The 24,451-nt window shown below is 56.8% G+C and overlaps 7 protein-coding genes across 7 annotated transcripts in view; 3 read left to right on the top strand and 4 right to left on the bottom strand.

Moving 5' to 3' along the window:
• The first annotated feature begins 4,095 nt into the window (after window positions 1–4,095).
• Window positions 4,096–5,725, top strand: P884DRAFT_68724 (uncharacterized protein). The gene is made up of 2 exons (XM_069446024.1): window positions 4,096–4,859; window positions 4,926–5,725. Exons 1-2 carry the CDS (start codon window positions 4,489–4,491, stop codon window positions 5,653–5,655), a joined length of 1,101 nt encoding a protein of 366 aa, XP_069294698.1. The 5' UTR covers window positions 4,096–4,488; the 3' UTR covers window positions 5,656–5,725.
• Window positions 5,726–6,092, bottom strand: P884DRAFT_68717 (uncharacterized protein). The gene has a single exon (XM_069446023.1). It carries the CDS (start codon window positions 6,009–6,011, stop codon window positions 5,796–5,798), a length of 216 nt encoding a protein of 71 aa, XP_069294697.1. The 5' UTR covers window positions 6,012–6,092; the 3' UTR covers window positions 5,726–5,795.
• Window positions 6,093–7,855: 1,763 nt separating this feature from the next.
• P884DRAFT_208556 (kinase-like domain-containing protein) lies at window positions 7,856–10,202 on the bottom strand (the record flags this gene model as incomplete). The annotated part of the gene is made up of 4 exons (XM_069438884.1): window positions 7,856–7,957; window positions 8,055–8,389; window positions 8,508–9,852; window positions 9,912–10,202. 4 exons carry the CDS (start codon window positions 10,200–10,202, stop codon window positions 7,856–7,858), a joined length of 2,073 nt encoding a protein of 690 aa, XP_069294696.1.
• Window positions 10,203–13,684: 3,482 nt separating this feature from the next.
• P884DRAFT_230036 (uncharacterized protein) lies at window positions 13,685–17,871 on the top strand. Its single transcript, XM_069439772.1, has 3 exons — window positions 13,685–15,648; window positions 15,718–16,676; window positions 16,731–17,871. The coding sequence occupies exons 1-3, from the start codon at window positions 13,952–13,954 to the stop codon at window positions 17,702–17,704; spliced, it is 3,630 nt and encodes a 1,209-aa protein (XP_069294695.1). The 5' UTR covers window positions 13,685–13,951; the 3' UTR covers window positions 17,705–17,871.
• Window positions 17,872–18,321: 450 nt separating this feature from the next.
• P884DRAFT_280049 (uncharacterized protein) lies at window positions 18,322–21,435 on the bottom strand (the record flags this gene model as incomplete). The annotated part of the gene is made up of 3 exons (XM_069443390.1): window positions 18,322–20,708; window positions 20,794–21,188; window positions 21,248–21,435. The coding sequence occupies 3 exons, from the start codon at window positions 21,433–21,435 to the stop codon at window positions 18,322–18,324; spliced, it is 2,970 nt and encodes a 989-aa protein (XP_069294694.1).
• A 939-nt stretch (window positions 21,436–22,374) lies between these two features.
• P884DRAFT_280048 (nucleoside phosphorylase domain-containing protein) lies at window positions 22,375–23,476 on the top strand (the record flags this gene model as incomplete). The annotated part of the gene is made up of 2 exons (XM_069443389.1): window positions 22,375–22,414; window positions 22,581–23,476. 2 exons carry the CDS (start codon window positions 22,375–22,377, stop codon window positions 23,474–23,476), a joined length of 936 nt encoding a protein of 311 aa, XP_069294693.1.
• Window positions 23,477–23,938: 462 nt separating this feature from the next.
• Window positions 23,939–24,451, bottom strand: part of P884DRAFT_272234 (mediator complex subunit 13 C-terminal-domain-containing protein) — a gene marked incomplete at both ends in the record, with an annotated part of 4,872 nt that continues 4,359 nt past the window's right edge. The window contains one exon of the mRNA XM_069442506.1: window positions 23,939–24,355. Coding sequence (XP_069294692.1) covers window positions 23,939–24,355 — 417 coding nt within the window. The remainder of the gene's footprint in view (window positions 24,356–24,451) is intronic.

Raw genomic sequence — 24,451 nt, 5'->3', positions numbered from 1 at the left:
TACACCTCCTCCAGGATTCTGAATCCTAGCGCGGTACTTGCCGCCAGTGGCTTTTTTGGCGCAGGACCCACGTACCACGCTAGGATTCAGAATCCTGGAGGAGGTGTATAGCACATCTGGAGAACTGCCCCGGATATCATCATGTACTCCACAAACACCTACCTCAATCCAGTTCTCGTCGTGCCACTTGTCCTACAGAAATTCGGTCAGGGTCCGACTGGATGCCGACACGACTCGTCGGATCCGACGGTCTGACGTCAAATGGACTTGGTCTGCTGCGCCGGGACCACCCGTAGCTGCTGCGGGTCGGTAGATTAGGTGTGTACGTGCACTCTGCGGTTCGGGTCCAAGCTCTGTCCCTGCACCAATGTAATCCGTACTTGTGTGTATGTAGTCCGTACACCGCCTGGGATTATGCCTTTGCCGGTCCCGCGTGGCGAAAAAAAAATTGAGATGAAGCCATCGTGAAATCTGGGGAAGCAAGGCCTCGCGATTGGGTGGTGGTACCGACGGGCTGGGACAAGGTGTGGCGGTTCGCTTGCATCGTGATTCCGTGCCTTGGCGCGCCTGTCGGGTCAGGCCCCAGATCTTTGTACGATCTCGTCTTTCGACTTGCTCGTCGTCTCGAGGGAGTACGGGGTATGTATGTCTGTGTACGGCCAGAGTGAGCAAACCTGCTGCGCTCGGGATGCGTGGGACGCTGAAGGTTCGAAGCGAAGCTTGAGACCTGAGGGAAAAATTTGTCAAAACTTCCCCTTCCCCCTCTCTTTTCCTCTCCCTTTCCTCTCCCCATCCTTCGCCTCTTTCCCTCACTGCTGTCACTCGCTCCGAGGCCAGGCCACCTAAAAAAGAGCAATTTTTAGCTCGGTGAACTTCGGATCCACCCGCGCTTGCCGGAACGGCAACCGAGCGGCGCTAGTTAGAACCCACGTTCTGGAATTTTGAACAGGGACTTGCCTGGTCGGGAAAGGGGAAACAGCAAGGTTGGCGGACGGCTGGAATACTCCGTACACTACGCTAGAACTCCAGAACTCGCTGGGATGGTGATGAATCATGACCCTTTCGAGTGTGTTCGTAAGAGGGGGAGCGCTGTCAGGGATGACATCCCCGGTCAATGCTGATCCAATTCAAAGCCCTGCAAGCCGTGATTTTTAGTTTCGACAAGTCATCATCTGAAAACTCGAAAGATAAGGACCGTGCATCGTGTGTGGCCGGAAGCTGCGTGGGGAGGCGCGGGGTGCGCGCCTTGCGCAACCTTTGCTGAGCTGAAACAACATGGTCGGACAGGTCAGGGAAGCGTTATTCGTTCCTCAAAAATTGCGCGCTAACACAACCTGTAACAATACACCATGGAGGTACAGTTGCACTACAGTGACGCGATCACTGCTTGGATGTTTCTACGGCATATTCTGTGGTGGGCGTATAACTCATGGAGTCCCCTACGCAGTAAGTGCGTGTTGCAGAGTACTGAGGCAGTGTGCAATGGAAAAGTACGATAGTTATTTGCCATCTGTGCTTTTTTGGCGAGGTGATCGGCGGCCGTTTGGAGCGGGTCCGAATGTTGAGCCAGCGGCATGGTAGGGATGTCGCAGATGGAAAACCGTGGAGGGCGAATTGAGGTTACAGGAGCTCCCGTGTTCGCGGTCAAGTCCCGCGCTCCAAGCTCGCCACCCTAGTCGGGAGACGTGGGGACCGTTCCAGAGCTCCCCGGCACTGCCCCTGATCTTCGAGTCAAGAATGCTCGGGATTCGGAACCCAGGCCGGCAGGGTGGCCACATGACCTGCAAAGCTTTTCTTGGTGATGCTGACGTGCAGGTGCCCAATCCTTGAGTCGTGGATATCGGTACCTCGTCTAACCATAGTGTATGCCGTACTTGTATGTGCCGACAAACGACATGCCCAAATCTGCACATACCTACGGACGTACTTGGCGAATCCATTACCTATGAGCGAAATATCTAACTAATAATGTATTGTGGTATAGTCCGCAGTGTAGTGTACTAGTGTACTTGTAGTGTAGTGTACTCATAGTACGGAGGAGTGATGTCTTGTCGTACTCTGTAACCAGGGTCCTGTCACGGCAAGTGGCGTTACTCTGTAGTTCTTTTTTGAGCGAGGCTCCAAGTTGGTCGATTTTATGATGCAGTACACTTGAGCTCGCCCTGACTCGGGTCAACGCCGGCGCATCATTCACAGGGAATACAGCGGAGTTAAACCTCAAGCTCCGGATTGCGGAAAAGCCGTAATGGCACGGCATGCGAACATGTACGGATTACAAAGTAGAGAACGATGTGCTCCTGGTTGGGGCAAACGCAATCGGAAATTCGGTCACTTCCCAACGCGCCATCTTCGGGATGCTGCTGGCAATGGGCACTAATGCAAGCGCAAAGAGATACGCGTCTCAGGTGCATGCATGTAGGGGATTCAAACAAGCACCTGGCTACTCACCGCTATCGGAGAGACTCAAAAGAACGCACTTTGGGTGTAGTCAAATGATGGTTTTTGTTGGTCTCGGCTTCTCTACTACACTACACCAGTGAGAGGACAAGATTGGGGGTGTTGCGAGATTCTAGCCCCCTCTCCCCCCCCCACGCGGCGCATCCATCGGATTGTGCTTTGCCAAGCCATCGGGCGCGGCTTCTACACTGCAACCCCGGGCCATGCATCTTGTATTGCTGCGGAGCAGCCTGGGTTGACAGGGGCCCTCCACTTTCGATCTTGGCGCCCATCTCGGTCGCCCATTGGGACAAGGGCAGGACGCGTCTTGAACATGAAGGCGAGCAAGGTTAGTTGTTCGAAATGGCACCCCAGTTGAGCGAGCAGCCTGCTCCTTGAGGCTGGAACGTCGAGCAGGGGCGCTCCTAGAAGACACGGCCCGGAGACAGGGTCGGTTCAGAGGGGCCCGTATCGTTCTTGCTGATCAATGGAAGCCCAAGCTGTCGCGAAATCTCTCTGTCGGAGATGTCATGTTTCCTAACCCCCAAGTGTGTGGGCTCAGCGGAGATTGATCGGCCTCCTCGCCAGCCCTGTCAATTGTTGCTCTCCACTTCCCCAGTCGAGTTAAGCAAGAGGAACACAAGGTGAAAACATCACATTTTTAAAGCCGCAAATACTTGCCTTTCAGGCATGGCTGCGGCAGGCGCAAGCCCCGGCTGGTTCCGCGGCAGCCACGCCAAACTCTGGAACACAACACGTATGGCGCGGTCCATGAAAATTGCTGATGGTCTTGTGACTACCTCCCAATCTCTTGGTCCCACAGAACACACCTCACCGCTCACTGATCCTCTCGTCGGGATGCTCGGACAGATTGCTTGCTGATTACCTTTACGGAAGGGGGTACAGGACATAAATACAAGACCAACATCAGCCCGGGAACTTTTAGACTCTGTAAATATTTTGTCAACATCAGGCACAGACAAATCATTCTCAACTCGGCCGCTGACGCCTACGCTGCTTCCTTGGTCTATCAGTTAGCAAATTTTCTTGCGAAGAGGTATGTAGCATCCGGGATTGGTTCGAGAGAGTTGTAGCAGTCAACACTACGCTAGTGGAGGGGCGCTCGAAAGTGACGTGAGGCACCGGCGAGGATGGAAGTCCCAAATGGGTATTCCAGTCTAGTCCGGACTTGACGCCATCGAGTAGTGTGGGAGGTGACAATCAGGACGCTCTCTTTCCCCGCGAACCCAGAAGATAGCCGGCCAGCAGCCTCACCACCTTAAAGGTTGGAAAGATCCAGAACTCGTGCTGACCCTGCTTCTGCTGCAGCCGCTTTCTTGTTTCTGCGACTAAAATAATCTTCTCCGACCGGCATTTGCCAACCGTGTGCGTGCAGAGTTGCGTTGGAACTTGCAGATCCACAGCCCCACGATTGTCATTGCACCGACAGCATTCTCGACTCGCAATTGCCACCGTTCTGGACCCCGCCGGCTCCTTCGCCCCAATCCATCTCCACCCTCCCCTGTTCGCGCAGCCCGAGAGTTCCTCAGTTGGGTCGCCTCAACGTCGGGTTCTCGCTGTTCGCCTTCATATTCAAGAGAGAGAGAGAAAAAGAGACTCTCTTATAAATAACAAGAGCCTGGCGGCCATTTGCTAGCTGTCAGGTTTCTGCGATCAACGCGCGGTTTTGTGCTCGCTATTGAGGAGCCCAGGTACCTTCGAGTACCTTAACCCCGCCATCCCACTTACACACCGCAACCCGGGTCTCCGACCTGCCTTCTTGGAAGAGCCGCCAGGACTCACCACACCCCTCGCCAACGTGCACCAGAGAAGGTTCTCGCCAGTTCATCTGACCCGGCCGTTACCTTTTCTGAATTCGCGCGCCAGCCGAATCCTTTCGGCCTGATCCCCTAGGTCCAACGCCAGGTCGATAAGCCCTGAATACTTTATAGTCGCTGTTGGTGTTTGCCAATTCAACACCACGCACTTCCGCCACTTTTCTCATCATCCCATCTCAAACCCGCTTTCATCCTCAGCACTCAAACCACAACAATGGCCGCCGCCGCGCGCACCGCCCGCCTGGCCCCGCGCCTCGCCTCCATTTCCCGCCCCGCGGTTGCCCGCGCCGGCGTCTCCTCAGTTGCCCAACGCGCTGCCTTCTCCGTCTCGGCTCGTCGCACGAAGTCCGAGGTCATCAAGGAGACCGAGGTCCCCGTCACCGTCTACAGCCCCGACCACAAGGGCGTTGCCTCGAGCAACTCGGACCACTTCAGCATCCCCGTCAAGAACGGCGCTGCTTCCGCCCCCGAGGCCGCTGCCGAGGACCTGGATGCTGTCACGCCGCTGCAGGACAAGGTTTACAGGCAGATGCCGCGCACTCTTCAGAAGATGAGTGTTTATGGCAAGGTTATCATCGTGACTGGGTAAGTCGGTTTTATTAGGTCGCACATAGAGAGTCAATGGGTGCTAACTCTTAACCTCTTATATAGCGGTGCCCGTGGTCTCGGTAACCATATGGCTCGTGCCTGTGCCGAAGCTGGCGCCAAGGCCATCGCCATCTTCGACGCCAACCAGGAGCTTGGAGACGAGGCTGCCGCCGAGCTGCACCAGAAGACGGGCCTCCCGGTATCCTTCTTCAAGGTTGATGTCCGCGACGGTAATGCTATCAACGCCGCCGTGCAGAACGTCGTCGACCTCTACGGTGCCCCCGACGTCCTCGTCAACTCGGCCGGCATTGCCGACTCCAACATCAAGGCTGAGACCTACGACCCAGCCATGTTCCGCCGCCTGATCGACATCAACCTGACGGGCTCCTTCCTCATGTCCCAGTCGGTCGGCCGCGCTATGATGGCTGCCGGCAAGCCTGGTTCCATCATTCTGGTCGCCTCCATGTCCGGCTCCATCGTCAACTACCCGCAGGAGCAGTCGTGCTACAACGCTTCCAAGGCCGGCGTCATCCAGCTCGGCAAGTCGCTCGCCGCCGAGTGGGCCAAGTACAACATCCGCGTCAACTGCATCTCGCCCGGCTACATGGACACGGCCCTCAACAAGGTCCCGGCCCTCGACGCCCAGAAGAAGATCTGGAAGTCGCTCACCCCCCAGGAACGCCTCGGTGCCGTCGACGACCTGAATGGTCTCTGCGTCTTCCTCGCCTCGGACGCTTCCGGCTTCATGACCGGCTCTAATGTCATCATTGACGGCGGCTACACGCTGTACTAAGCACTTTATTGGGAATTACGGGATTGCATTCATAGCTCTGCGGGATACCCTATATAGACGGCTTGGTGGAATTGTTGGCATTGGACATTGGGGTGACAATTTTCTGTCCAACGGGTTGCGGGAAGGGGGGAAAATGGGTGTTATTTCGAACACGGCTCATGATAGCCATGGCTTTCCTCTTTATCTACCATACTTTTCCGAGGTTTTTTTCCATATCTCTGGCTGGTGCCTGTTTCCTTCTGGGTTCGAGGGTTGGCGGCGTACACAAGACTTTTTGGCAAGTCATGGTTGGGGAGGGGAGCACAAAACTGATCCACATATTCTAATGAAGTTGCGGGGCCCGACTTGAGCCTCATGCACAGTTTTTTCTGCTCATACACCCAAGTGCATGTTACCTTACGAAGTGACCCAATTGACTGGACTGAATACGCGCCGAGACGCATCCTAAGCACGACCATAACTTGTCGTGTGGCCTGATATTCAGAACATGTGCTCCGTATCGGCGGGATCAAAACCAACAACGGGAGTTAACTAATCGAGAGGCCTAGCCAGACCCAAAAAACTCCCTAGGTAAGTCGAACAAAGCACCAGGAACTTCGGCCTGTCAGCGGATGATCCCTCTGCTCCCAGGCCTCGAGCTCATGATAACCATGCACGCATGATCCATTCGCACCCATCCTCTTGCTCTCTCTCTCTCTCTCTCCCCCCGCCGTCAGTGAGACTCAACAACGCTTATAAAGATCTGGGTACCCATCATCGCTCACAACCCACAAACGGCTTTGATATCTGGGGGTAAGGGACAAATCACTTTGTTCATCTAGATTGCTTTTTGTACCCGTACATACCATACACAAACCTCCCCAATTGCAAAATCACACCCGCAGACACGCAATAGCCGGATTGCACGAGAGCGGCACCCTTTCGAAGCAGTAGCTGCTCTCTCCACTACCCCCCCCCCCCCCAAACAAAAAAAAAAAAAAAAAAAAAAAAAAAAAAACCACGCTCTCGACTCCTTTCTCACACTCTTTATCTCTCTGCTCCATCGTGCTGTCCCTTGTAGGCCTATTCTCTCGATCTTCGCTTGCTTTCCGCCCGCTGCAAGCCCACAGAAGGGGAGGGGTAAGGCAGCTTCACAGTGTCCCCCCTAGTTTGCCCCAGAACATCCCGGAGCAGGGCGTCCTCCATGCGTAGTGCGGCTTTTGCTGGGGGGCAATGCAGAGGTGGAAGAGGCCAAGATAGCCACCGTAACAGGACCCTGCTTAGCCTCTCCATCTTTTTGCCGCCATGCTTGCAACAGATCTCGATCACAGACCAGGGACCAACAATCAGGGCCAAGCCAAGGTAGAGAGGTTCAGATGCCAGGCTCATATCCATCCGTCAATCCGTCCGTCTCATCTCTCCTTTTTAGCATGTGCTGGGTCTGATGCCAGACTCAGGCATGCAATCCTATTTTATCGCCAGGATTTGTGACCCGAAATGAACCCCCCGGTTCACTCATGCCATGCGTCCTCCTGATGCCGCCGCTGCCGATGCCTCGCCCTTACTCAAGGCCCAGTCTCCGGCTACAGGGAGAACGAGAACCGGAGGGGGACAGATTGAAGCTGTAGGGTGATACGAAACACCTGGCCAGACCGAAATCGGCTTGCTTGCTGTTCTCTGCGCTGCAAAGCTAACGAGAAGCAAGGCCTGTTAAGCCCACGGGTCTTGGGGGCAAGAAGAAAGAGAACAATTGACGACCGAACCCCCGGAGGCAAGCGAAGGAGAAGGAAAGAGGAAAACAAAGACCATCCCTCAAAAATGTGGTCTGTTTATTTAATCCCTGTCCGATGTTGAACCGAGATAAGAAAACGGAAGGGGAGCGAGATACCAGGCAAGGGTAAAGGGAGAAAGAGAATGAGAAAGAGAGGGAATAGGAGAAAACAAATCGCAATCATGCCACAAATGCCGGCCTTGCCTGTTCGCGTGCCTACCTGCCCACCCATCCACCCACCCGCCATGTAAGTGATGGGAAAATAAGAAAAAAAAAATAAAACCGAAAAGCTTGGCTACAAAAATTTTCTTGCTCGTGAGCTGGGAAGAAAATGAGCCATGTCCCATGATATGAGTTCAGAGCAAAGACGCCAAGCAGCTATCAGTAAACGGGGTATCCTGCGTCAACCTGGGAATAATGGCGAGAAGGTGTGGGTTTCAACGAGCCCATTTACTGTCCTTTGCGGGCTTTTTCCTGTGCTCTGGCTTCCCGCGCCGCCCTAACCAAAGGTGCAAGTGTCGAGAGGTCGACGCACGCCTTCATAAAGTCGTGCTATGTAGCGAGTCAGCAACTGCCCATAACTTGGATCCAAAGACATTTTGAAAAGGGCGGGGTAAACAAATAGAAAAGAAAAAACAAACAAGCATACCCTCAGAAGGTCATGGGCGCTAGCTCTCTTCTCCGGGTCGACTTTGAGCGCAAAATACAAGAAGTCGCGGAACACGGGCGACAGTTCTTGCTCGTTCTTGATCTGCGGCGTGCCGTTGGTAGCGATCAGCCACAGAGCGCGCAGCGGCGACTCGGTGAGGTAGGGCGGCTCGCCCTCGATCATCTCGATGGCCATGATGCCTAGAGACCAGATATCCACCTTGCGGCCGTACTCCTTCCGCGTAACCACCTCGGGGGCCATCCAATACGGAGTGCCAACCATTGTCGTACGCTTGTTCTGCGCCTCGTTGATTGTCGCACAGAACCCAAAATCGGCTGCAAGGAGGAGGGGTGGGCAAGTCAGTCCACGGCGACCAGCATGGAGAATGACGCGATCGAAGGAGGAAGGGAAAAAAAAAAACAAGGGTGGGAGGGAGGGCGGGGGAGCACTCACTGAGTTTGATATTGCCCTCCATGCTGAGCAGGATATTGTCCGACTTGATATCTCGGTGGATGACACCCTTAGAATGCAGGTGTTGCAGGCCACGGAGGGTTTCTCTGCAGACCGACGCAATCTGACCCTCGGTCATGATGTTGAACGTCACAACGTCGGTCAAGCTGCCGCCCTCCATGTATTCCATAACGACCCACAACTCTCCCCCGCACAGGTAACTGTCGATGAAGTTGACAATGTTGGGGTGTGAGCTCTCCTTCATGACCAGGATCTCGTTGATGATCAGGTCCTTCTTTGGTTGCTGCTCGAGGTTCATCTGCTTGATGGCCACCAGCCGGTTGGTCCCCCTCTCATGGCCCGTGTACACGCCGCCGGATGCGCCCTGGCCGATCTTGGTGAAACCGCGGTAGATTTCTCTTGGATCACCCTCGGAGCAGATTCTCTTGAGGGCGGCAACCACGTCAACGCCGTTGCTCTGCCGTGGTCGGTGCCGTGGCCTCGAGCCCGGCTGCGCAACCCTTGCCTGCTGTGGCGGTGGCATCCGATTGGCCCCGTTGGGATCTGTTTGCTGCTGCAGATGCTGGTGCTGCGAGGCGGGAGGGGTCGGCTGCTGCCGCTTGCTCGCTTGTCGCCCCAACTGGCCAGTCATGGCTGCTTGCGCCTGGGCCATCGCCTGTTCCTGCTGTTGTTGCAACAGCTGTTGCTGGTAGGCGGCAGTCTGGGTGACCGGCGAGGTGACCGAGGGAGATGGGTGCGACGATTGATAGGGCGGCGTCCCATTTGCTCGTGAATTGGACCGTGACCGTGACCTGTGCTCTTCCGGCAGCATCGGCACATTATCCTTGGGAGGAAGATAAGAGGGCGAGGCGTCCTCTCCTGGCTGGGGCATGCCGATGCCCGAGTCCTTGGCCGGGTACGCCGGCTGTATCCTCGGTACGTGATTTGTCGGAGGCTTGGGCGCCGGCCGGCTGGGCATGAGATTGAGGTCCTTGATATGGGGTTTAGGTACTGGAGGTGGTGCGCGGGGATTTTCAAAGCTGCCTTCGTGGGCAACATTGGGAAACCTGGGGCTGGCGGGCGGGCTGATCATGGGGGACATGACGCCGTAGCCAGTCTGTAGCATGCCCGGAGAAGGGAGGGCGGTCGCGGACAGCGGGGTTGCGAGGCCGCGGAAGTCTGCTGCGCGCGCGTCGTGGAATTTCTCCAGTTGCTGGTCCTCTTGAGGCTTCTCTTGTGTCTCCTTGTAAAATGTCAAGACATCGACAAGAATCTGGGGATGTTCCCGCGTGTCCTTCTCCGTGATGCCGCTCTCATTGATGAGTCGCTGCCACTCCTTCGGCAGCCCCTGGGTAAAAAAAAAGTTAGCATGGGGAAGCAGACACCCAAAGGAGCGGATCAGCGTACGGTAAACTGGCCGGTCGTGCTGTCATATCCGACGTGCGTTACGTGAACTGGATTCTCTGGCGCCGAAATCTGCGGCTTCTTGGGCGATCCCACCAAGCTGTTCATGAAACCAGAGAAGCCCGATTTCTTCCTGAGCATGCTGGGGAGCTTGCTCTCCTTGCCCTCGTCGGAGTAGCGCTTGTGCGGGCCGGCACCATCACTTCTGGGGGCAGAGGCCTTTTCGTTCAGGGTAGGGAAATCGCTGGTCGGGAAGGTCGCCGACTGGCGAAGCGCGGGCGGTGAGTGTCCCATGGTTCGCGTCCCGGAATCCGCGCGGGGTGGTTGAGCGGGTGGGAATCGGGACGGGGGCTGTTTGGGGTGGGCACGGTTGTTGTCGTTGCCGTTGCCGTTATAGCTATTATTATTGTTGTCGTTGTCGTTGTCGTTGTCGTTGTTGTGGTGGCGGTGGAGGTGGTCGTCGCTGCTATCTCGTTCAACAGGCGATTTCGTGGCTGCGATGTGGTCGAGGATGGCTGCGCCGTCAAAGGGAGCGCCAATCAGCTCGTCCGAGGTCTTAGAACTGAGGGGTTGGAGGGGGTCGGCCGGGACGGATCGTGGCTGCTGGGCGTCCGGTCGGGCGTGCAGGGAGCGGTAGTGCGAGTGCGGCGAGGCAGACGACGCCGCAGATGCGCCGTCGGGATGGGCAGGTGATGGGTGCGACGGGCTTGTGGTTGCAAGAGAGAAAGCGGGCGATTGTCCCGATGCTGCAGGAGTAACAGCGGGGAAGCGTGGCGAGAATTCGGCCGCGTTTGATGCGGGCGTTTTGGCGCCGGTGGCCCGCCGCAAACTGGCCGAGCTTCGTTTGCTTCCTAGAGATCGGGCGTCAACACGACCGTCAGACGTAGCGCTATGTCTGGAGCTTGAATGGTGAGAGTTGGAGCGCGCGGCCGACGGCGGCTTCTTGGTGAGCCTGCGACGCTGCGAACTAGCGCTAGAGCCACTTGCAAGCTTGGGGCTGTCCATCTCACGGCCCGAAAGCTTGGGGAATCGAGGCAAGGGATGCAAGATTGCAACAGAAAATTTCAACATACAATTTAGGTACCAGACAAGGCAGTTAGATGGGCACCTGGCACCGGGGGGGTGGGTAATTGAGGCACCGGACGAGGGTTGTACGGAGTAGCGAACAAAATTACGCTTCCTCGCCGTTCGTTGCTCCTGCTCGATCGCGTCCGCTGCCTGGCTCTGCTCTCCCTAGGTCCCGCTTGGCTGCCGTTCAAGAACTGCCTGTGTCCGCTGGCCACCCGAGGTGGTATTTAGCGGGGCTGGCGTGATTGGCGCCTGCCGACTGGGTAAAAGCACAGGGAACTGCCACACCCACCCACACACATGCACAGTGCGGGCTTAGTCAAAGGAAGGGGGGGGGGGGGGTTTGAAAGGGTTCATTCCCCAGGGAACCAGTGTTCTGGCCAAACGGAGCACCGGCCTTGGTCCCAATACGTAGTTATCTCAGCAATGCACACATGCACTTCATTCTGCACATCGTTTCCGTTGCTGTCATCTCTGCCTTGCAATGTGCTGTTCTTTGGGGAACAACTGGACTAGCACAAGAAGCGGATATGGAGGATCGGGAGCTTGCCGCATGGCGGATCGCATGACAGCTACGGAGTACTATGGGGGCGCTAATAATAAGGGGAGATGGGGTCACACGAAGATGGCAGTCCTGGTCAGTAATGCCCTGTTCGCTGGCTGTTGAACATTGACAGATGAATCTTGCAGTGCCGCACCACTGCTCGGGCCACCTTGGCCGTCCCCCGAGGATCTGCTGCCCTGTGGTTGGCACATATCGAGTTCGCATGGAACCCACTACCACCAGTACGGATTACGGATTACCTACTGCACCTGGTTTGCAATAAGACTGCGGAACCCGCTCCGATCCATCAGCCCCAAGATCACATTTACGTTAGACGCGACTGTGTCGACCGATGCACAACCTCACTCAGTCTCGATAGCCGCTGCATCAAAGAGTTTCACTTTAACGTGGGGGAATGGCTGCGGGTGCTCCGTACTCCTGTGGTGTACGGACGTACATACACAACCTTTATTAAAGGCGGTTAGGCGATGGCGACCAGACGTCTGAGCCCAGCAGGGTTATGGTGGGGCTAGCCGCCATCCATCCACGGGTGCGGGATGAAAGGGCGAAGTGGGGCTCAAACGAGAGACGCGCACGGAGACGCGCACGGATACAGACCGTTGCTGGTGGTTGGTGCTTTGGAGAGGCTGAATAACCAAACGTTCCTTTGGCACACTCCACGACTGCGCGCCAAAAACTTGGGGCAGAAGTTAATCTGAAGGCGAGGGAGAAAAAAAAATTGAAATATAACGGTTCAGCATTTATTTGCAGTGGCGGGTGCGACGGCGCCCGGAAAGGGGCCATCGACGTTCGGCTGAAAAGGACCGTTTGATCCATCATTCCTCCTTTCATGTTAGACCCCACAGCAGTTCTGCGGACCCCAGCCAGCCGGGAGCAGGCCGGAGTTCTGGCCATGGCCAAGTTTTCGTTCATGCCGGGATGTGGCTCGTCCGCTTCACCGGGACGGCGATTGCCAGGGCGAACATTTCGGTCGAATGTTCGAAAAGGCGTCATCCACTTCTGCTCCCGCCCAATTTCGATCCACTCTCGGCAATGGCCAAGGCGCTTCACCAGACCCCTAGGGTCTTTGTCGATGTGTTATTTGTGCACCAATGACGCACAAAGGGTTCAACTCGACTATTGGACCACCAGACTTACACGTACGGGACAAACAAGTAGAAATCGCAACGACTGGAAACCGCTTGAGCAGACCGGCCGTCTGGTCTGCATGCATGGCCCAATCGGCCACGCTCGAGTTTGTCTCGCCGCCAGCATGCTTCGTATCCCGAACCATCTTAGCCCACCCGCAAACCCCTACAGCGCTGCCGGAAACATTTAAGTGCCGTCCCGAGCGAGTTGCACATGTGATGCCGTTTGCCGTGCAGCGGGACCGCTCTTGATGTTCAGCGCATGATATGCCTTATTATTAACAACGTTCTCGATGTCTGGGTCTTGAACCCGAGATTTGCACTCGCGTGGCGTTCTCGAAACTCGACATGGGCTGTCGATCTCGTGGAATGCCACGTTTGGGAAGCCCCCGAGACCCTATGCTTGCACCTTGGGAATTCCTTCAACAAGGAGAATAATGAACCTTAACCCATGCCTATTTCAGTGACAGCCTAAGCTATCCGATTTCACGACTTTCTCGCCGAGACACATCTCCTCTTAGCGAAGTACTCACAGCCGCGATGACAAGCAGCTGCTAGAGCAATTGCATCAAGGTGATTTCTCGCCAGCTCTCGTCACGGTGAATGCAATTTGAGAGAACACTGAGCCAAAAACAAGAGCATAATCCGTACAGAGTGGACGGAAATGAGCCACCAAGTCGATCAAATCATGCAACTTGAGAGACTTTTAACAGACAAGGCAATGCAAAGGGAAGGGAAGAGAAGAAAGCATACGCTTTTGTTAAACGAGTTTACTTGTAAAGTTTCTTGCATACGCCGTAAGGAATGCTACAAAACTAATGTCTAGGATGAGGGACCTTGGAAGGGGACGATGCAAGTCACGCCAAGACTTACGCACGCGCTGCGTACCCCCAACAATTTTTTGGGGAAGTACTCCGTACTTGTTACGACGCTGCAGGACCAGGTGAAATGTCCACTTCCAAAATCGAGCCGAATTGATTTACCACCATCCCCCCGGGTCTTGGGAAACGCCAACTCGGTAGACCCGACAGGTATCCTTTTCCTTTTCATTCCCTCTTCCAGCGCTATCAATTTGCTGTGTTGGCTCCAAGTCAGGCGGGTACAATTGCCGGCGCCTTCCCCCCCCCCCAAATATCTCGTCTCTGCACCCCTGCCGAGGGTACCCCGAATCTGCTAACCCGTCAATTCGATCAGACATCTCTCCTCGGTCGGCCCGCCTGCGCACTCGATCCAATCTCCCGTCCCGTTGTTCTCTCTCGGTTTCATCCTACGGTACCTCCACAATGTCGTCCGCCGCCATGTCGAGCGACTTTCCGGAACTCGGCAGCGGTCCGAAGCCCGCGGCCAACGTGGCCCCCGTCTGGCTTGCGCGGGCTCCTGGAGCGTCGGCTCCGGCCTCTGGACGGGCCTCCGGCGCCACCACGCCCGTCCCGGAAACGTCGACGGTCCCGAGCCTCTCGATCCCGGGCCAGAACAAGGAGTACCTGCTCCTGCATCCTGACGACATCCTTCCCCGCGAGCAATTGAAGCGGCCGCTCCCCGACATCGTCAAGGACTTCAACCGCAAGTCTCGCGCCCAGATCAAGATTGTTCCTCATGCCGAAAACATGCTCAGGATTGAGGCGACGGGGCCCAAGAGCGACAGCACGACCCAGGCGCTCAAGGACTTCGTTGGCTTGATCGGCGCCAAGCTGAAGCTCGAGCTGGACATTCATCGCTGGGCGCGACCGCACATCATTGGCAAGGGCGGGGCCACCATCAAGGCCATCCAAGAGAAGACCGGCGCTCGGATTCATGTCCCCAAGGAGGAAGGACATGCGGCCCCCGCCGGAGAGGATGACGACGAGCTCATCAAGGTCGTTATCGAGGGCAACACTCAGCAGGCTGCCCACGCCCAGAATCTCATCTACGAGATTATGGGCGAGCGCGCCGGCACGGTCAGCCTCACGTTGAAAGACGTCCCTGCGGAATTCTACCCTTTCATTGCTGGCGCCGACAACAGCAATATCAAGCCCATCGAGCAGGAATTCGGTGTCCAGATCAATGTTCCTGCCGCCCAGCCCTCTTCGTCGACGCCGCCCGTGCCAGTCGCCTCCGGCCGTCCCGAGTTCTTTGCCGCCGCCGATAGCTTTATCCAGCTGCGCGGCGAACGCTATGCCGCCAAGGCCGCCAGAGCCAAGATTGAGGAGCGGGTCCGGGAGCTCCGGGATCAGTTGACGGTACAGCCGGTACACATCCAGCCGGGCCGTCACCAGTTCATCATCGGAGAGAAGGGCATCTCGATGGAGCAGTTCTTCGAGGCGACGGGATGCACCATCGTGCTGCCAAATGACGAAGAGGACGACATGGTCAGGGTTGTTGGGCCTGCCGACCAGGCCGCCGTCGGTGTGCAGAAGACCGTCGACCTCGCCATGGGCATGCAGTGTTCCACCTTCGACATCTCGCGCTTCTACCGCCAGGCCCCTGGTGGTGCTGCGGTCCATGCGCGCAATGTTACGCGCTACCTGAGGCAAAAGCGGGAGCTTGAGCGGCTGGGAAATCTCTATAGTGTTCACTTCAATACCCCCTTCTCGGAGCAGGGCGCTCTGCCGTGGGAGCTCTATGCGCGCGATGGCGCCAATATCGTCAGAGCCCAAGCGGAAATCAAGGCTGTGGTCGACGCTCACCCGCCGGCACGGATGGCTACCGTCACCGTCGATCCCTTCTACTACCAGTACATCAGGAAAGAGGTCCTGCCCCATGTCCGACAGACGTATGGTGTACAATTGGTGATCCCGGAGAATTCGGAACCCAATGCTCCCCTTCTGTTGGTGTATGAGGGTCCCTCGAATCCGGAGTCGTACGAAATCGCTCGAGAACAGCCGAAGCAGAAAGACATCAGCGAGATGCAAAAGGGACTTCAGGATGCCCAAAGCTATATTCTCGGCCTGATGAGCGAGCGGGAGCCGATCGCGTCCAAGACGATTGAAGTACCCGTAAAGTGAGTGTCTGGCCCCTCCCGTCCTTTGTACGAATTTGCTATGCAACCGGCGTTCTGACGTGTCTGCAGGTTCCATCCCCGGCTTCAGAAGTTTATCAAGAATGAGCAGGACAACGCCTCTAACCCGATTCGCGCCCGCGTGTCCAACACCGGCGAATCCGTTCACATTCGCGGCCCTAGCTCTGTTGTGGAGTGGCTTGTGGCCAAGTGCCTCGACTTCGTCGAGCGAGAGAAGCAGGACGAAAGGGAGCGCGGATTTACCATGGAATTCGATTTCCCCCAGAAGTTCGCAAACCATTTGATCGGCAAAGGCGGGAGCCACATCCGGGAGCTCAGGGAGAAGTTCGACGTCGAGATTCAGGTGGACGATGGCAAGGTGCAGCTGAAGGGCCCAAAGGCCAAGGCCGAGGCTGCCAAGGCGCACATCACTGCCCTCGCGCGTCAGCTGCAGGACGAAACGACATACGTCCTCAAGATTGACCCCAAGTTCCACCGAGAAATCATCGGCGCCCAGGGAAGCCAGGTCAATAAGCTGCAGACACGGTACAAGGTCCTCATTTTCTTCCCTCGGAACAACGCAAAGGGCACCAAGGACGACGAGTCTCTCGCCGACTCATCCAGCGATGCCGGGAAGGGCCGCCGTCAACAAGCCCCCGACGAGGTCATTGTCCGTGGGCCGAAGCGGGGTGCCGACGAGGCTCGTGAGGAGCTGCTGTCGCTCCTGCAGTACCTCAAGGACACCTCGTTTACCGCCACCGTGACAGTTCAGAAGAAACAGCTTCCCTCATTGATTGGCTCCGGTGGTGCTGCTCTGGAGCAATTGCGCCAGGAGACGGGGGCTAAGATCGATGTTCCCAGCGCGAAGGAGTCGACCGAGGATCAGGTGGACATCCAGATCAAGGGCACCAAGGCGCAGGTGGCTGCTGCCAAGAAGATTTTGGAGGAGAAGAAGGCCATCTTCGAAGACACCATAGTCAAGAAGATTGATGTGCCTCGAAAGTACCACCGGGCGCTCATTGGCACGGGTGGTAAGTGTTGGAGACCCGAGGTTGCATGCGAAGTGCAATGTTGACCGTTCCCAGGTTCTACTCTCCGCGACATCATCGTCAAGGCTGGCGGCTCGAGTGATCAGCGAGAGATGGCCCGCACCATCCAATTCCCGAAGCAAGACGCCGACGGCGACACCATCAAGGTTGAGGGCCGCAGCGAGATCGTGGACAAGATTGTCGCACGCATTGAGGCCATGGTGGCCGAGCGCGAGAGCCAGATCACCGAGACGCTGGATGTGCCTGTCGAGAAGCACAGGTCCATTGTCGGACGCGGCGGCGAGACCAAGCGGAACATTGAGGCCCAGTTCAAGGTCTCCATCGATGTTCCCCGTCAGGGCAGCGGCAGCACAAGCGTGAAGATTGTCGGTCAATCGCCCGACGTCGAAAAGGCCAAGGCCCACATCGAAGACTTGGTCAGGGAACAGCCGGGCGAGACCATCATGGTCCCCCGAGCTCTTCACCACGCTGTTTCCAACAATGGCCAGATCTTCCGCAAGTTCAAGAGCGAATATGGCGTCACTGTCGATCACGCGGGCCAGCCCATTCCACCGAAGCCTGCGGTCGCAACAAACGCACGCGCTAATGGGGGTTCGCTACCCTTGATCACTGACGACGAAGACGCAATCGCCGACGCCCATTCCTGGAAGGTGGTGGAGCAGGCATCCACCGAGGAGGGCGACATCCCCTGGGTTCTCCGCGGCTCGCCGGAAAATATTGAAAAGGCCAAAAATGCCATCCAGTCTGTGCTTGACCAGGCCAACAAGCAGAACGCAACCGGCTACCTAATCCTGCCCGACCCGAAGACGTACCGCTTCGTTATTGGCCAGGGCGGCAGCAAGATTAACTCCATCCGCAAGCAGAGCGGATGCAAGATCACTGTCCCGCGTGACCAGACGCAGGGCGATGCCATCGAGATCGTCGGCACCAAGGAGGGCGTGGAGAAGGCAAAGGAGCTCATCTTGGCGGCCGTGAAAGAGGGTCTTAGCTCGAGATCGCCTCGCGAGTAGGGCTCCAGTACGAAAAAGACACTATAGATAAGTCTGTCTCCGTATCAGGGTAGTTATCGGGTGGCGGGTAAAAAAAGAACAAAAATGACCGGGGGGAGTGGGGAACTGAGGTTTACAGAACGCAGGTGCAGCTATATATATATATATATAATGATCATGCTAGTAGCAATATATGCTTTTTTTTTGGATCCTCTGCCTTGCCTCAACGAGAGAGACCGCATGACATTCATGTTTCTCTAATTGTGTTTCTTAAATCTGCCTATAAAGTTGGTAGAAAGTGATTGGCCGACTGGGCCGAAAAAAGGAGAGGGATGACTCGCAGCTCTATGAAACCTGCTGGGCAAATTCTAGTCCAAGGGAGCCGGAGAGCATCAGGCGAACTCTATGTGCCATATCTCAGGCGCAAGGTTACGCGATGAATTTTGCTATTATTCCAAGTCACTTGCCCCATCACCATTCAAGGAGCGGTATACATTTAAACCTGACAAAGAGATGGCCCGACGTTAAACTCAGTTCCCAGGGAAAAAAAAAAAAAAAAAAAAAAAAAAAAAAAAACTCGAAAATACCGCGATCCTGAACCCAGACGACACATGATGATAATAACCGCCCGGTGTGGTCTACATGAAATCGTCTTCCCCGCCTTCCTCCTCCGTCTCGTCTCCTTCTAGGGGGCGCCCCATCGCCAACCTCGCCGCCTCGTCCGCAAGCGTGATGATATCCCTTAGCAGCTCTTCCGGCCGGCTCCGCGGCGGCGGCGGCGGCGCCGATGATGACGACGATGCCGCTGGCCCCGACCCGGAGGCTCTTTCACCTGCTCGGCTCCCCTGGATAGGCGGGAGCGCATTGTTGGCGTTTTCGTTGTTGGTTTTGTTGTTGCTGCTGTGGTCGTCGGCGGCTCCGGCGGCCGAGCCTGGAGCCGTGGAGGAGGATGAGGATGTGGTGATGGCGGCGGCAGCGCTGGAGATGAGTGGGCGGGGCGGGACAGGCTCGCCGGGTGCCCTCAGCCGAACCTTGACCTCGCCCGCGACGCCGTCTATCCGTAGAGTCGTGGTCTGCGGTTGTGGAGGTGCCGCCGCAGCAGCACCGTCGGACCCTTGGGCTTGCTGGGGGGCTCGCAGGTTGGGCGGCGGCGACATGGCGATTAGCTCCCGCAGGTACTTGTTGGCCTCTTCGGAGCCGTCCATGAGCCACTTGAGGCAGATCTGCACGCGCTCTCGGGCGTAGCGGTTGTGGTCGTCGTAGACGCAGCAGTTGAGCAGGCTTATGATGCCGTTGTGGCGCAGGATCTGGGACTGCACCTCGGGGTTCCCCGGGCTGCTCCGTCCGGGGGGCGGTTGCAGGAGGCCCGCGAGAATGTGTAGGATCTGGCCTTTGATGCCGGCCCAGGGGTATTTGTGGGCAGGTTCTTCGAGTGGTGGGGGTGGGGCCAGAGGGCGGTCTTCCGAGTCATAGCCTGCATCAGGATCGTCTGGATGCGGTGGCGGCTGTTGTTGCTGCTGGGCGTTCTGGCGCGGTTTGTTATGACGGTTGGGCATTTCGACCATGGGCTTCTTGGGAACGCCGGCTTCGAGGCCCTTTAGCAGGGTGAGGAGCTCATAGGTAGCTTCCCACTCGATAAGGTACTGGCGAGTTTCCGGGAGTTCGTTCACAGTCGTGAAAAGCTCGAGAAACTGTTGAATGCCGTCCTTGGCGCGCTCCATGTCCCAGCTGTCGACAGGGAAGTCCGCCGGGTCGCAGAGGTCGTTGCGGATTTGGGCTTGGAGATGCATCAGCGCCGCGCACTCGGGCACTATCCGGCTCCGGAACTGGATGAAGAGGAAGTGGAGCAGCTTGACGTCCCGGAGATGCTCTTTGGAGTCGGGCGGTGGTGGGTCGTTGTTCCGGGCGCGAAACATGTTGTTGATCAGCCTTAACAGGACTGTTTGGGCGGGGGAGATGATGTCCTTGGGAATGCGCAATGACTGCCAGGCGAACGGGATCAGGGCGCTGTGATGAATCGCCTCGACGATCTGGGTGGTAAGCTGGAAGATCAGCGACTGCTCGCTCTTCTCCCAGACGGCGATGAAGACGAGGATCTCCCTGAGCAGGCTCCTCCCACACTCCATTGCCAAGAACATCCTACACCTCGTCTTTTGGAGGTTCTCGCCTGCCCTGCTCAGAGCCAGGCCAGCGTTGTCGAGAATGCATGATTTGACAATCATGTGGAGGGCCTCGATCTGCTTGGGATCAAGAATGTTGGGAACCTCGGTCAGCAAGCCGTTCATTGGCCCCTCGCCATACGAGTCATCATCGTCGATGTCCTCGTCCTCGATCATGTCGTCGTTGTAGTCGTGAACGTAGTGGCCGCCCTCTTTCCCTTCCTGATCTGCCGAGCCTTCGGGCGCCGGAGCACCCTCTGCGGAATGGACGGAACCCTCGTGCTCGGGGGGCCGGTATGGGTGCGCGTACCGGTTCACCAGGTTTGCTTTGCAGTTTTCCGTCCTCTGCTGCGCGAACTCGACTGTTGGCATTGGGACGACCCATTCGTCATAGTTGGGGTCCCGGACCCTGAGCCACCAAGTATCCACTTCCCTTGACACGCGCCCGTAGGCCTTGTCTTGCTCGAACTTATCGGGCTCGTCCTCCTTCCACTGTGGGGTGATCTTGGTGTCGTCGCCAATGTCGTCTGCTCGTACACGCACAGTGCCCTCGGGCAGCCAGTTCCAGGCTAGGGGCGAGATGCAAGGCAGGTGGCCGGGAGGGAGCCCCTTGCTCGCCACCGTCTTTTCGTACTCTGCGAGCAGTTGGCGAGCCTTGTCGCAGAAGCGCGAGTTTCTCTCAAACCAGTTCTGAACCTCGGCCTTTGCAACGTCCGTGCGGAACTCCCCGTAGGCGTTCCCGTCGGACTCGTCGGAGAGAGCATCGTCATCGAACAAGACGGTAGACCAGAAGGCCATCTTGTTGCGATCATTTTTGGCGATCCAGTTGTGGGCTTGCTGCAAACATGTAACGAGTAGTTTTTTGTCTAAACGTGGCGAGTTAGCGACGGACATTCCTTCTCACGGACGAGGAGAGGACGGGATGAGCTCGGGTGGGAAGAGGCAGCTTACATAACTCGGTGATGTCGCTCAGCTTCAACCTAGCAGCCTCCTCGAGGACATCGCCGTCGTAAGCCTTGCTTGTGACGTTAATGCAGAGAATGATGGTTTGGTAGAGCATCTGGTCGAACTGGGCGGCAGCACAGAGGTCTTGGGGGATCTCGGGCTCGGGCACGACCAGCAGGTTCCTGGCGATGTGCATGAGCTTGATGAGCAACTGCAGGTCCTCCTTCAGAGACGGATAATTCTTGGTGATCAGCGCTGTGCTCTCGAGGGGAGTGACGCCCTTGTCGGGGTCGTTGAGACTGGACAGGGGGCCGATGGACCGAGTAGTCAAGCTAGGAATGGCGGCGGCAAAGTCCCTGGTGAGCCAGATCCAAACCTCAACGCTCTTGGACAATGTCTCTCTAAACATGCGTGTCAGTATGTAGCCAGAGAAGGGTTTGGAGGCGAGAGCACTGCCTACCTGACGTCTTTCAGGTTGTGCGTCTTTTCCAGCGTCCTCGAGATGAACTTGGTGACATATGCCATGGTGCGAGGCCCGATGGCCGGATCGAGTTTGAGCCACCCTTCAAAGCAGCTCATGGCAGACGTGAAACATAGCTCCTCGATGGTCAAAGGACGTCCAGTCTCCTTCACTCCTGAGGCAGCCATTTCGGCCGGCAATGCTGAAGATGCCATCGCCGCAGCTTTCTCGGACTAACCACTCCACTTTCGCCGCCGAAGCCGAAGACTTCTTCTCTCCGCCCGACCACAAACTTCTTATTACACTCCCCTCCCTGGCGCTGATGCAGTGAAGCACAGAGTGGCAGTAATATGTGTAAGGCGTTATTTGGCGGCTCCAGAACCGACCGAGAAGAGCTGCTGGATTGGATTGTGGTCTCTTGGGTCGGGTTCGATTTTTGAAAGAACAGCGGTGCTTGGTCCTAGGGTTCTCTCTTTTTAGAAAATTTTACACCGTACTTGTCGTTCCTTCCGCTTGTGACAAAGAGGCTGTTAATAAAACTGTTAACCCTATGCGAAGGAAGTAGTCGTTCTTGCCGGATCGCCGAGATGGGGGAACGGGTTCTCGAAAGTTTACATATGGGTTTGTATGTACGGAATAGTATTCAGTATTCGGACTCCGTACTCCGTATCTATGTATTCCGTAGCTTACGTGTAACCCGTAATTATCTATCAACTTTGTAGAGGCAGCTCTGCACAAACCCCGAGGTCTACGCTAACCACTTCCAGCACTAGCGTTCTCAACAGCCCTGCCGACAGGGGCGAGTCCCTCCTGGATCACCGACGTCCTCGCAACGGCGGGGTAAGAGGGCGACCCCTCCGTAAGACCCTCCAAAAATTGCGCCAGCGGAACAGGCAAGTACCCAACTTGAATCAACCGCGTATATACGCACCAGGCAACAAGGGGGGCCAATAATCAGGGCCGGTGGCAGATAAAAAAAAAAAGATAAAAAAAAGGAAAACAACAACACCACTCGCACTCCCTCCGTCCGAACTCTTTCTTCCTCATTCGCAACGTCGCAAGAAGCTCAGTAGCGCCCCTTCCCATCTCTCTCTTCCACTCTCTTCCGACCGCCGCCGCCGCCCAGAATGACTGTCGACGTCCAATCGCTCCCCACCGTCTTCGACCGTAAGCTCGCCCCTTCCTACCCTTTTCTTTCCGTCTGGGTCTTCCTCCCCTGCCTAAAGCGACCGACCCTCCTGTGTTGAGCGGCGCAATGGAAAACTGACACGCAATTCACTCACCCACTCACTCTTTCTCTCTCTCACTCTCTCTCACTCTCTCTCGTGCGCAGGGCCGGTCCACATTGCCGTGATCGGCGGCACCGGTCTGTCCTCGCTCCCGGGCTACCACCCCGTCGCGGCCCTCTCGCCGAGCACGCCGTGGGGCAACCCGTCGTCGCCGATCCTGATCCTCGAGCACGCGGGCGTGCCGGTGGCCTTCCTGGCCCGCCACGGCCTGCACCACCAGTTCGCGCCGCACGAGGTGCCCTCGCGCGCCAACATCGCGGCGCTCCGCTCCATCGGCGTGCGCACCGTCATCGCCTTCTCCGCCGTCGGCTCGCTGCAGGAGCACATCAAGCCCATGGACTTTGTCGTCCCGGACCAGATCATCGACCGGACCAAGGGCGTCCGCCCCTTCACCTTCTTCGAGGGCGGCGTGGTCGGCCACGTCGGCTTCGCCGACCCCTTCGACGCCCGCCTGGCCGCCGTCGTGCGGCGCTGCGCCGCCAGCATGCGCGGCGACGGCGTCGTCCTGCACAGCGGCGGCACCGTCGTCTGCATGGAGGGGCCCCAGTTCAGCACGCGCGCCGAGAGCCACATGTACCGCTCCTGGGGCGGCTCCGTCATCAACATGAGCGCCCTGCCCGAGGCGAAGCTGGCCCGCGAGGCCGAGCTGGCGTACCAGATGATCTGCATGGCCACCGACTACGACTGCTGGCGCTCGACCGAGGACGTCGACGTCGCCATGGTGATGAAGTACATGGCCGCCAACAGCGAGAACGCCAAGCACCTGGTGGGCGCGGTGCTGGACGAGTTGTGCAAGCAGGAGAACAGCGATCTGGTGCTCGCCAAGCACTGGGAAGGGAGCGCTCAGGGGGCGGTCAAGTTCATGACCAAGCCCGCCGGACGGGACCCCGAGGCGATGAAGAGGGTCGAATTTCTGTTTCCTGGATTCTGGAATGAATAAAAAAAAAAAAAAGGCGCGGTCGGCTTCTTTCGGGGACGAGTTCTCCGGTTGGGCATCTTGGAAGGGTGGCAGCACGGATCGATTGATAGACCTAGTCCGAGATAGACTTTGTCGCTAGGAACATAGATATATATATATATATATAGACCAGTTGTCTGACAGGCCATGGTACGACGCGAGGCGGGAACTTCTCCGGCCAGCGCTGTCCGAGACATGCATTCCCAAAGTATGTTATGTGTATTTGTATAGTAAATCTTCTCCGGGTATCCCAGTTGCATCCGCACCATCATCCATCCTCCAGCCATCATCACACAAACACGCACCAAAACAAAACAAACAAAATTTAACATGCCCCGACAACACCAAGAAGAGCGCGCTGTGCAAAACAATCACAAACAAAATCAAGGTGGGAAAAAAAAAAGGAACCCTACACACTTCTCCTCCCCGTCTTTCCACAGTCCATCACATCAATAGATACAACGCCCTTACAGCCTTCTCCACAACAGCCACATGCCAGGGCCTCACATCTACATCGCGCTCCGTCACGCCCCTCGCCCGAGCCAACGTGCCTAGGCCCCGGAAATACGTCAACATCTCCCTCAGCAGGACATCGTACATGGCCCTCGCGTTGTCGCTGTAGACCACGTTCACCTCCATCGCAACCGGAGCATCGTCCTGTCTCGGGCCGGACCGCTTCACCAGGTACCCGCTCGCGAGGGCCGGGTTGAGGTCCGTAAGGGACGCCGAGTTGTTGAGTCTGTGCGAGACAACCACGCCCCAGGTGGTTTCCGTCACGTCGACGAGCGTGGTGTCGCCGTCCGCATCGGACTGGCTTGTCTGGGATGCCGGTTGTTGCTGCTGCTGCTGCTGCTGCTGCTGCTGTTGTTGTTGTTGTTGTTGTTGTTGTTGTTGTTGTTGTTGTTGTTGTTGTTGTTGTTGTTGTTGTTGTTGTTGTTGTTGTTGTTGTTGTTGTTG

The sequence above is a fragment of the Thermothelomyces heterothallicus genome (assembly GCF_042370625.1).
Source record: "Thermothelomyces heterothallicus CBS 202.75 unplaced genomic scaffold P884_scaffold_26, whole genome shotgun sequence".
NCBI classification, from domain to species: domain Eukaryota; kingdom Fungi; phylum Ascomycota; class Sordariomycetes; order Sordariales; family Chaetomiaceae; genus Thermothelomyces; species Thermothelomyces heterothallicus.
Note: the sequence above shows the minus strand (reverse complement) of the source record. Positions and strands in the feature narration are given on the sequence as shown.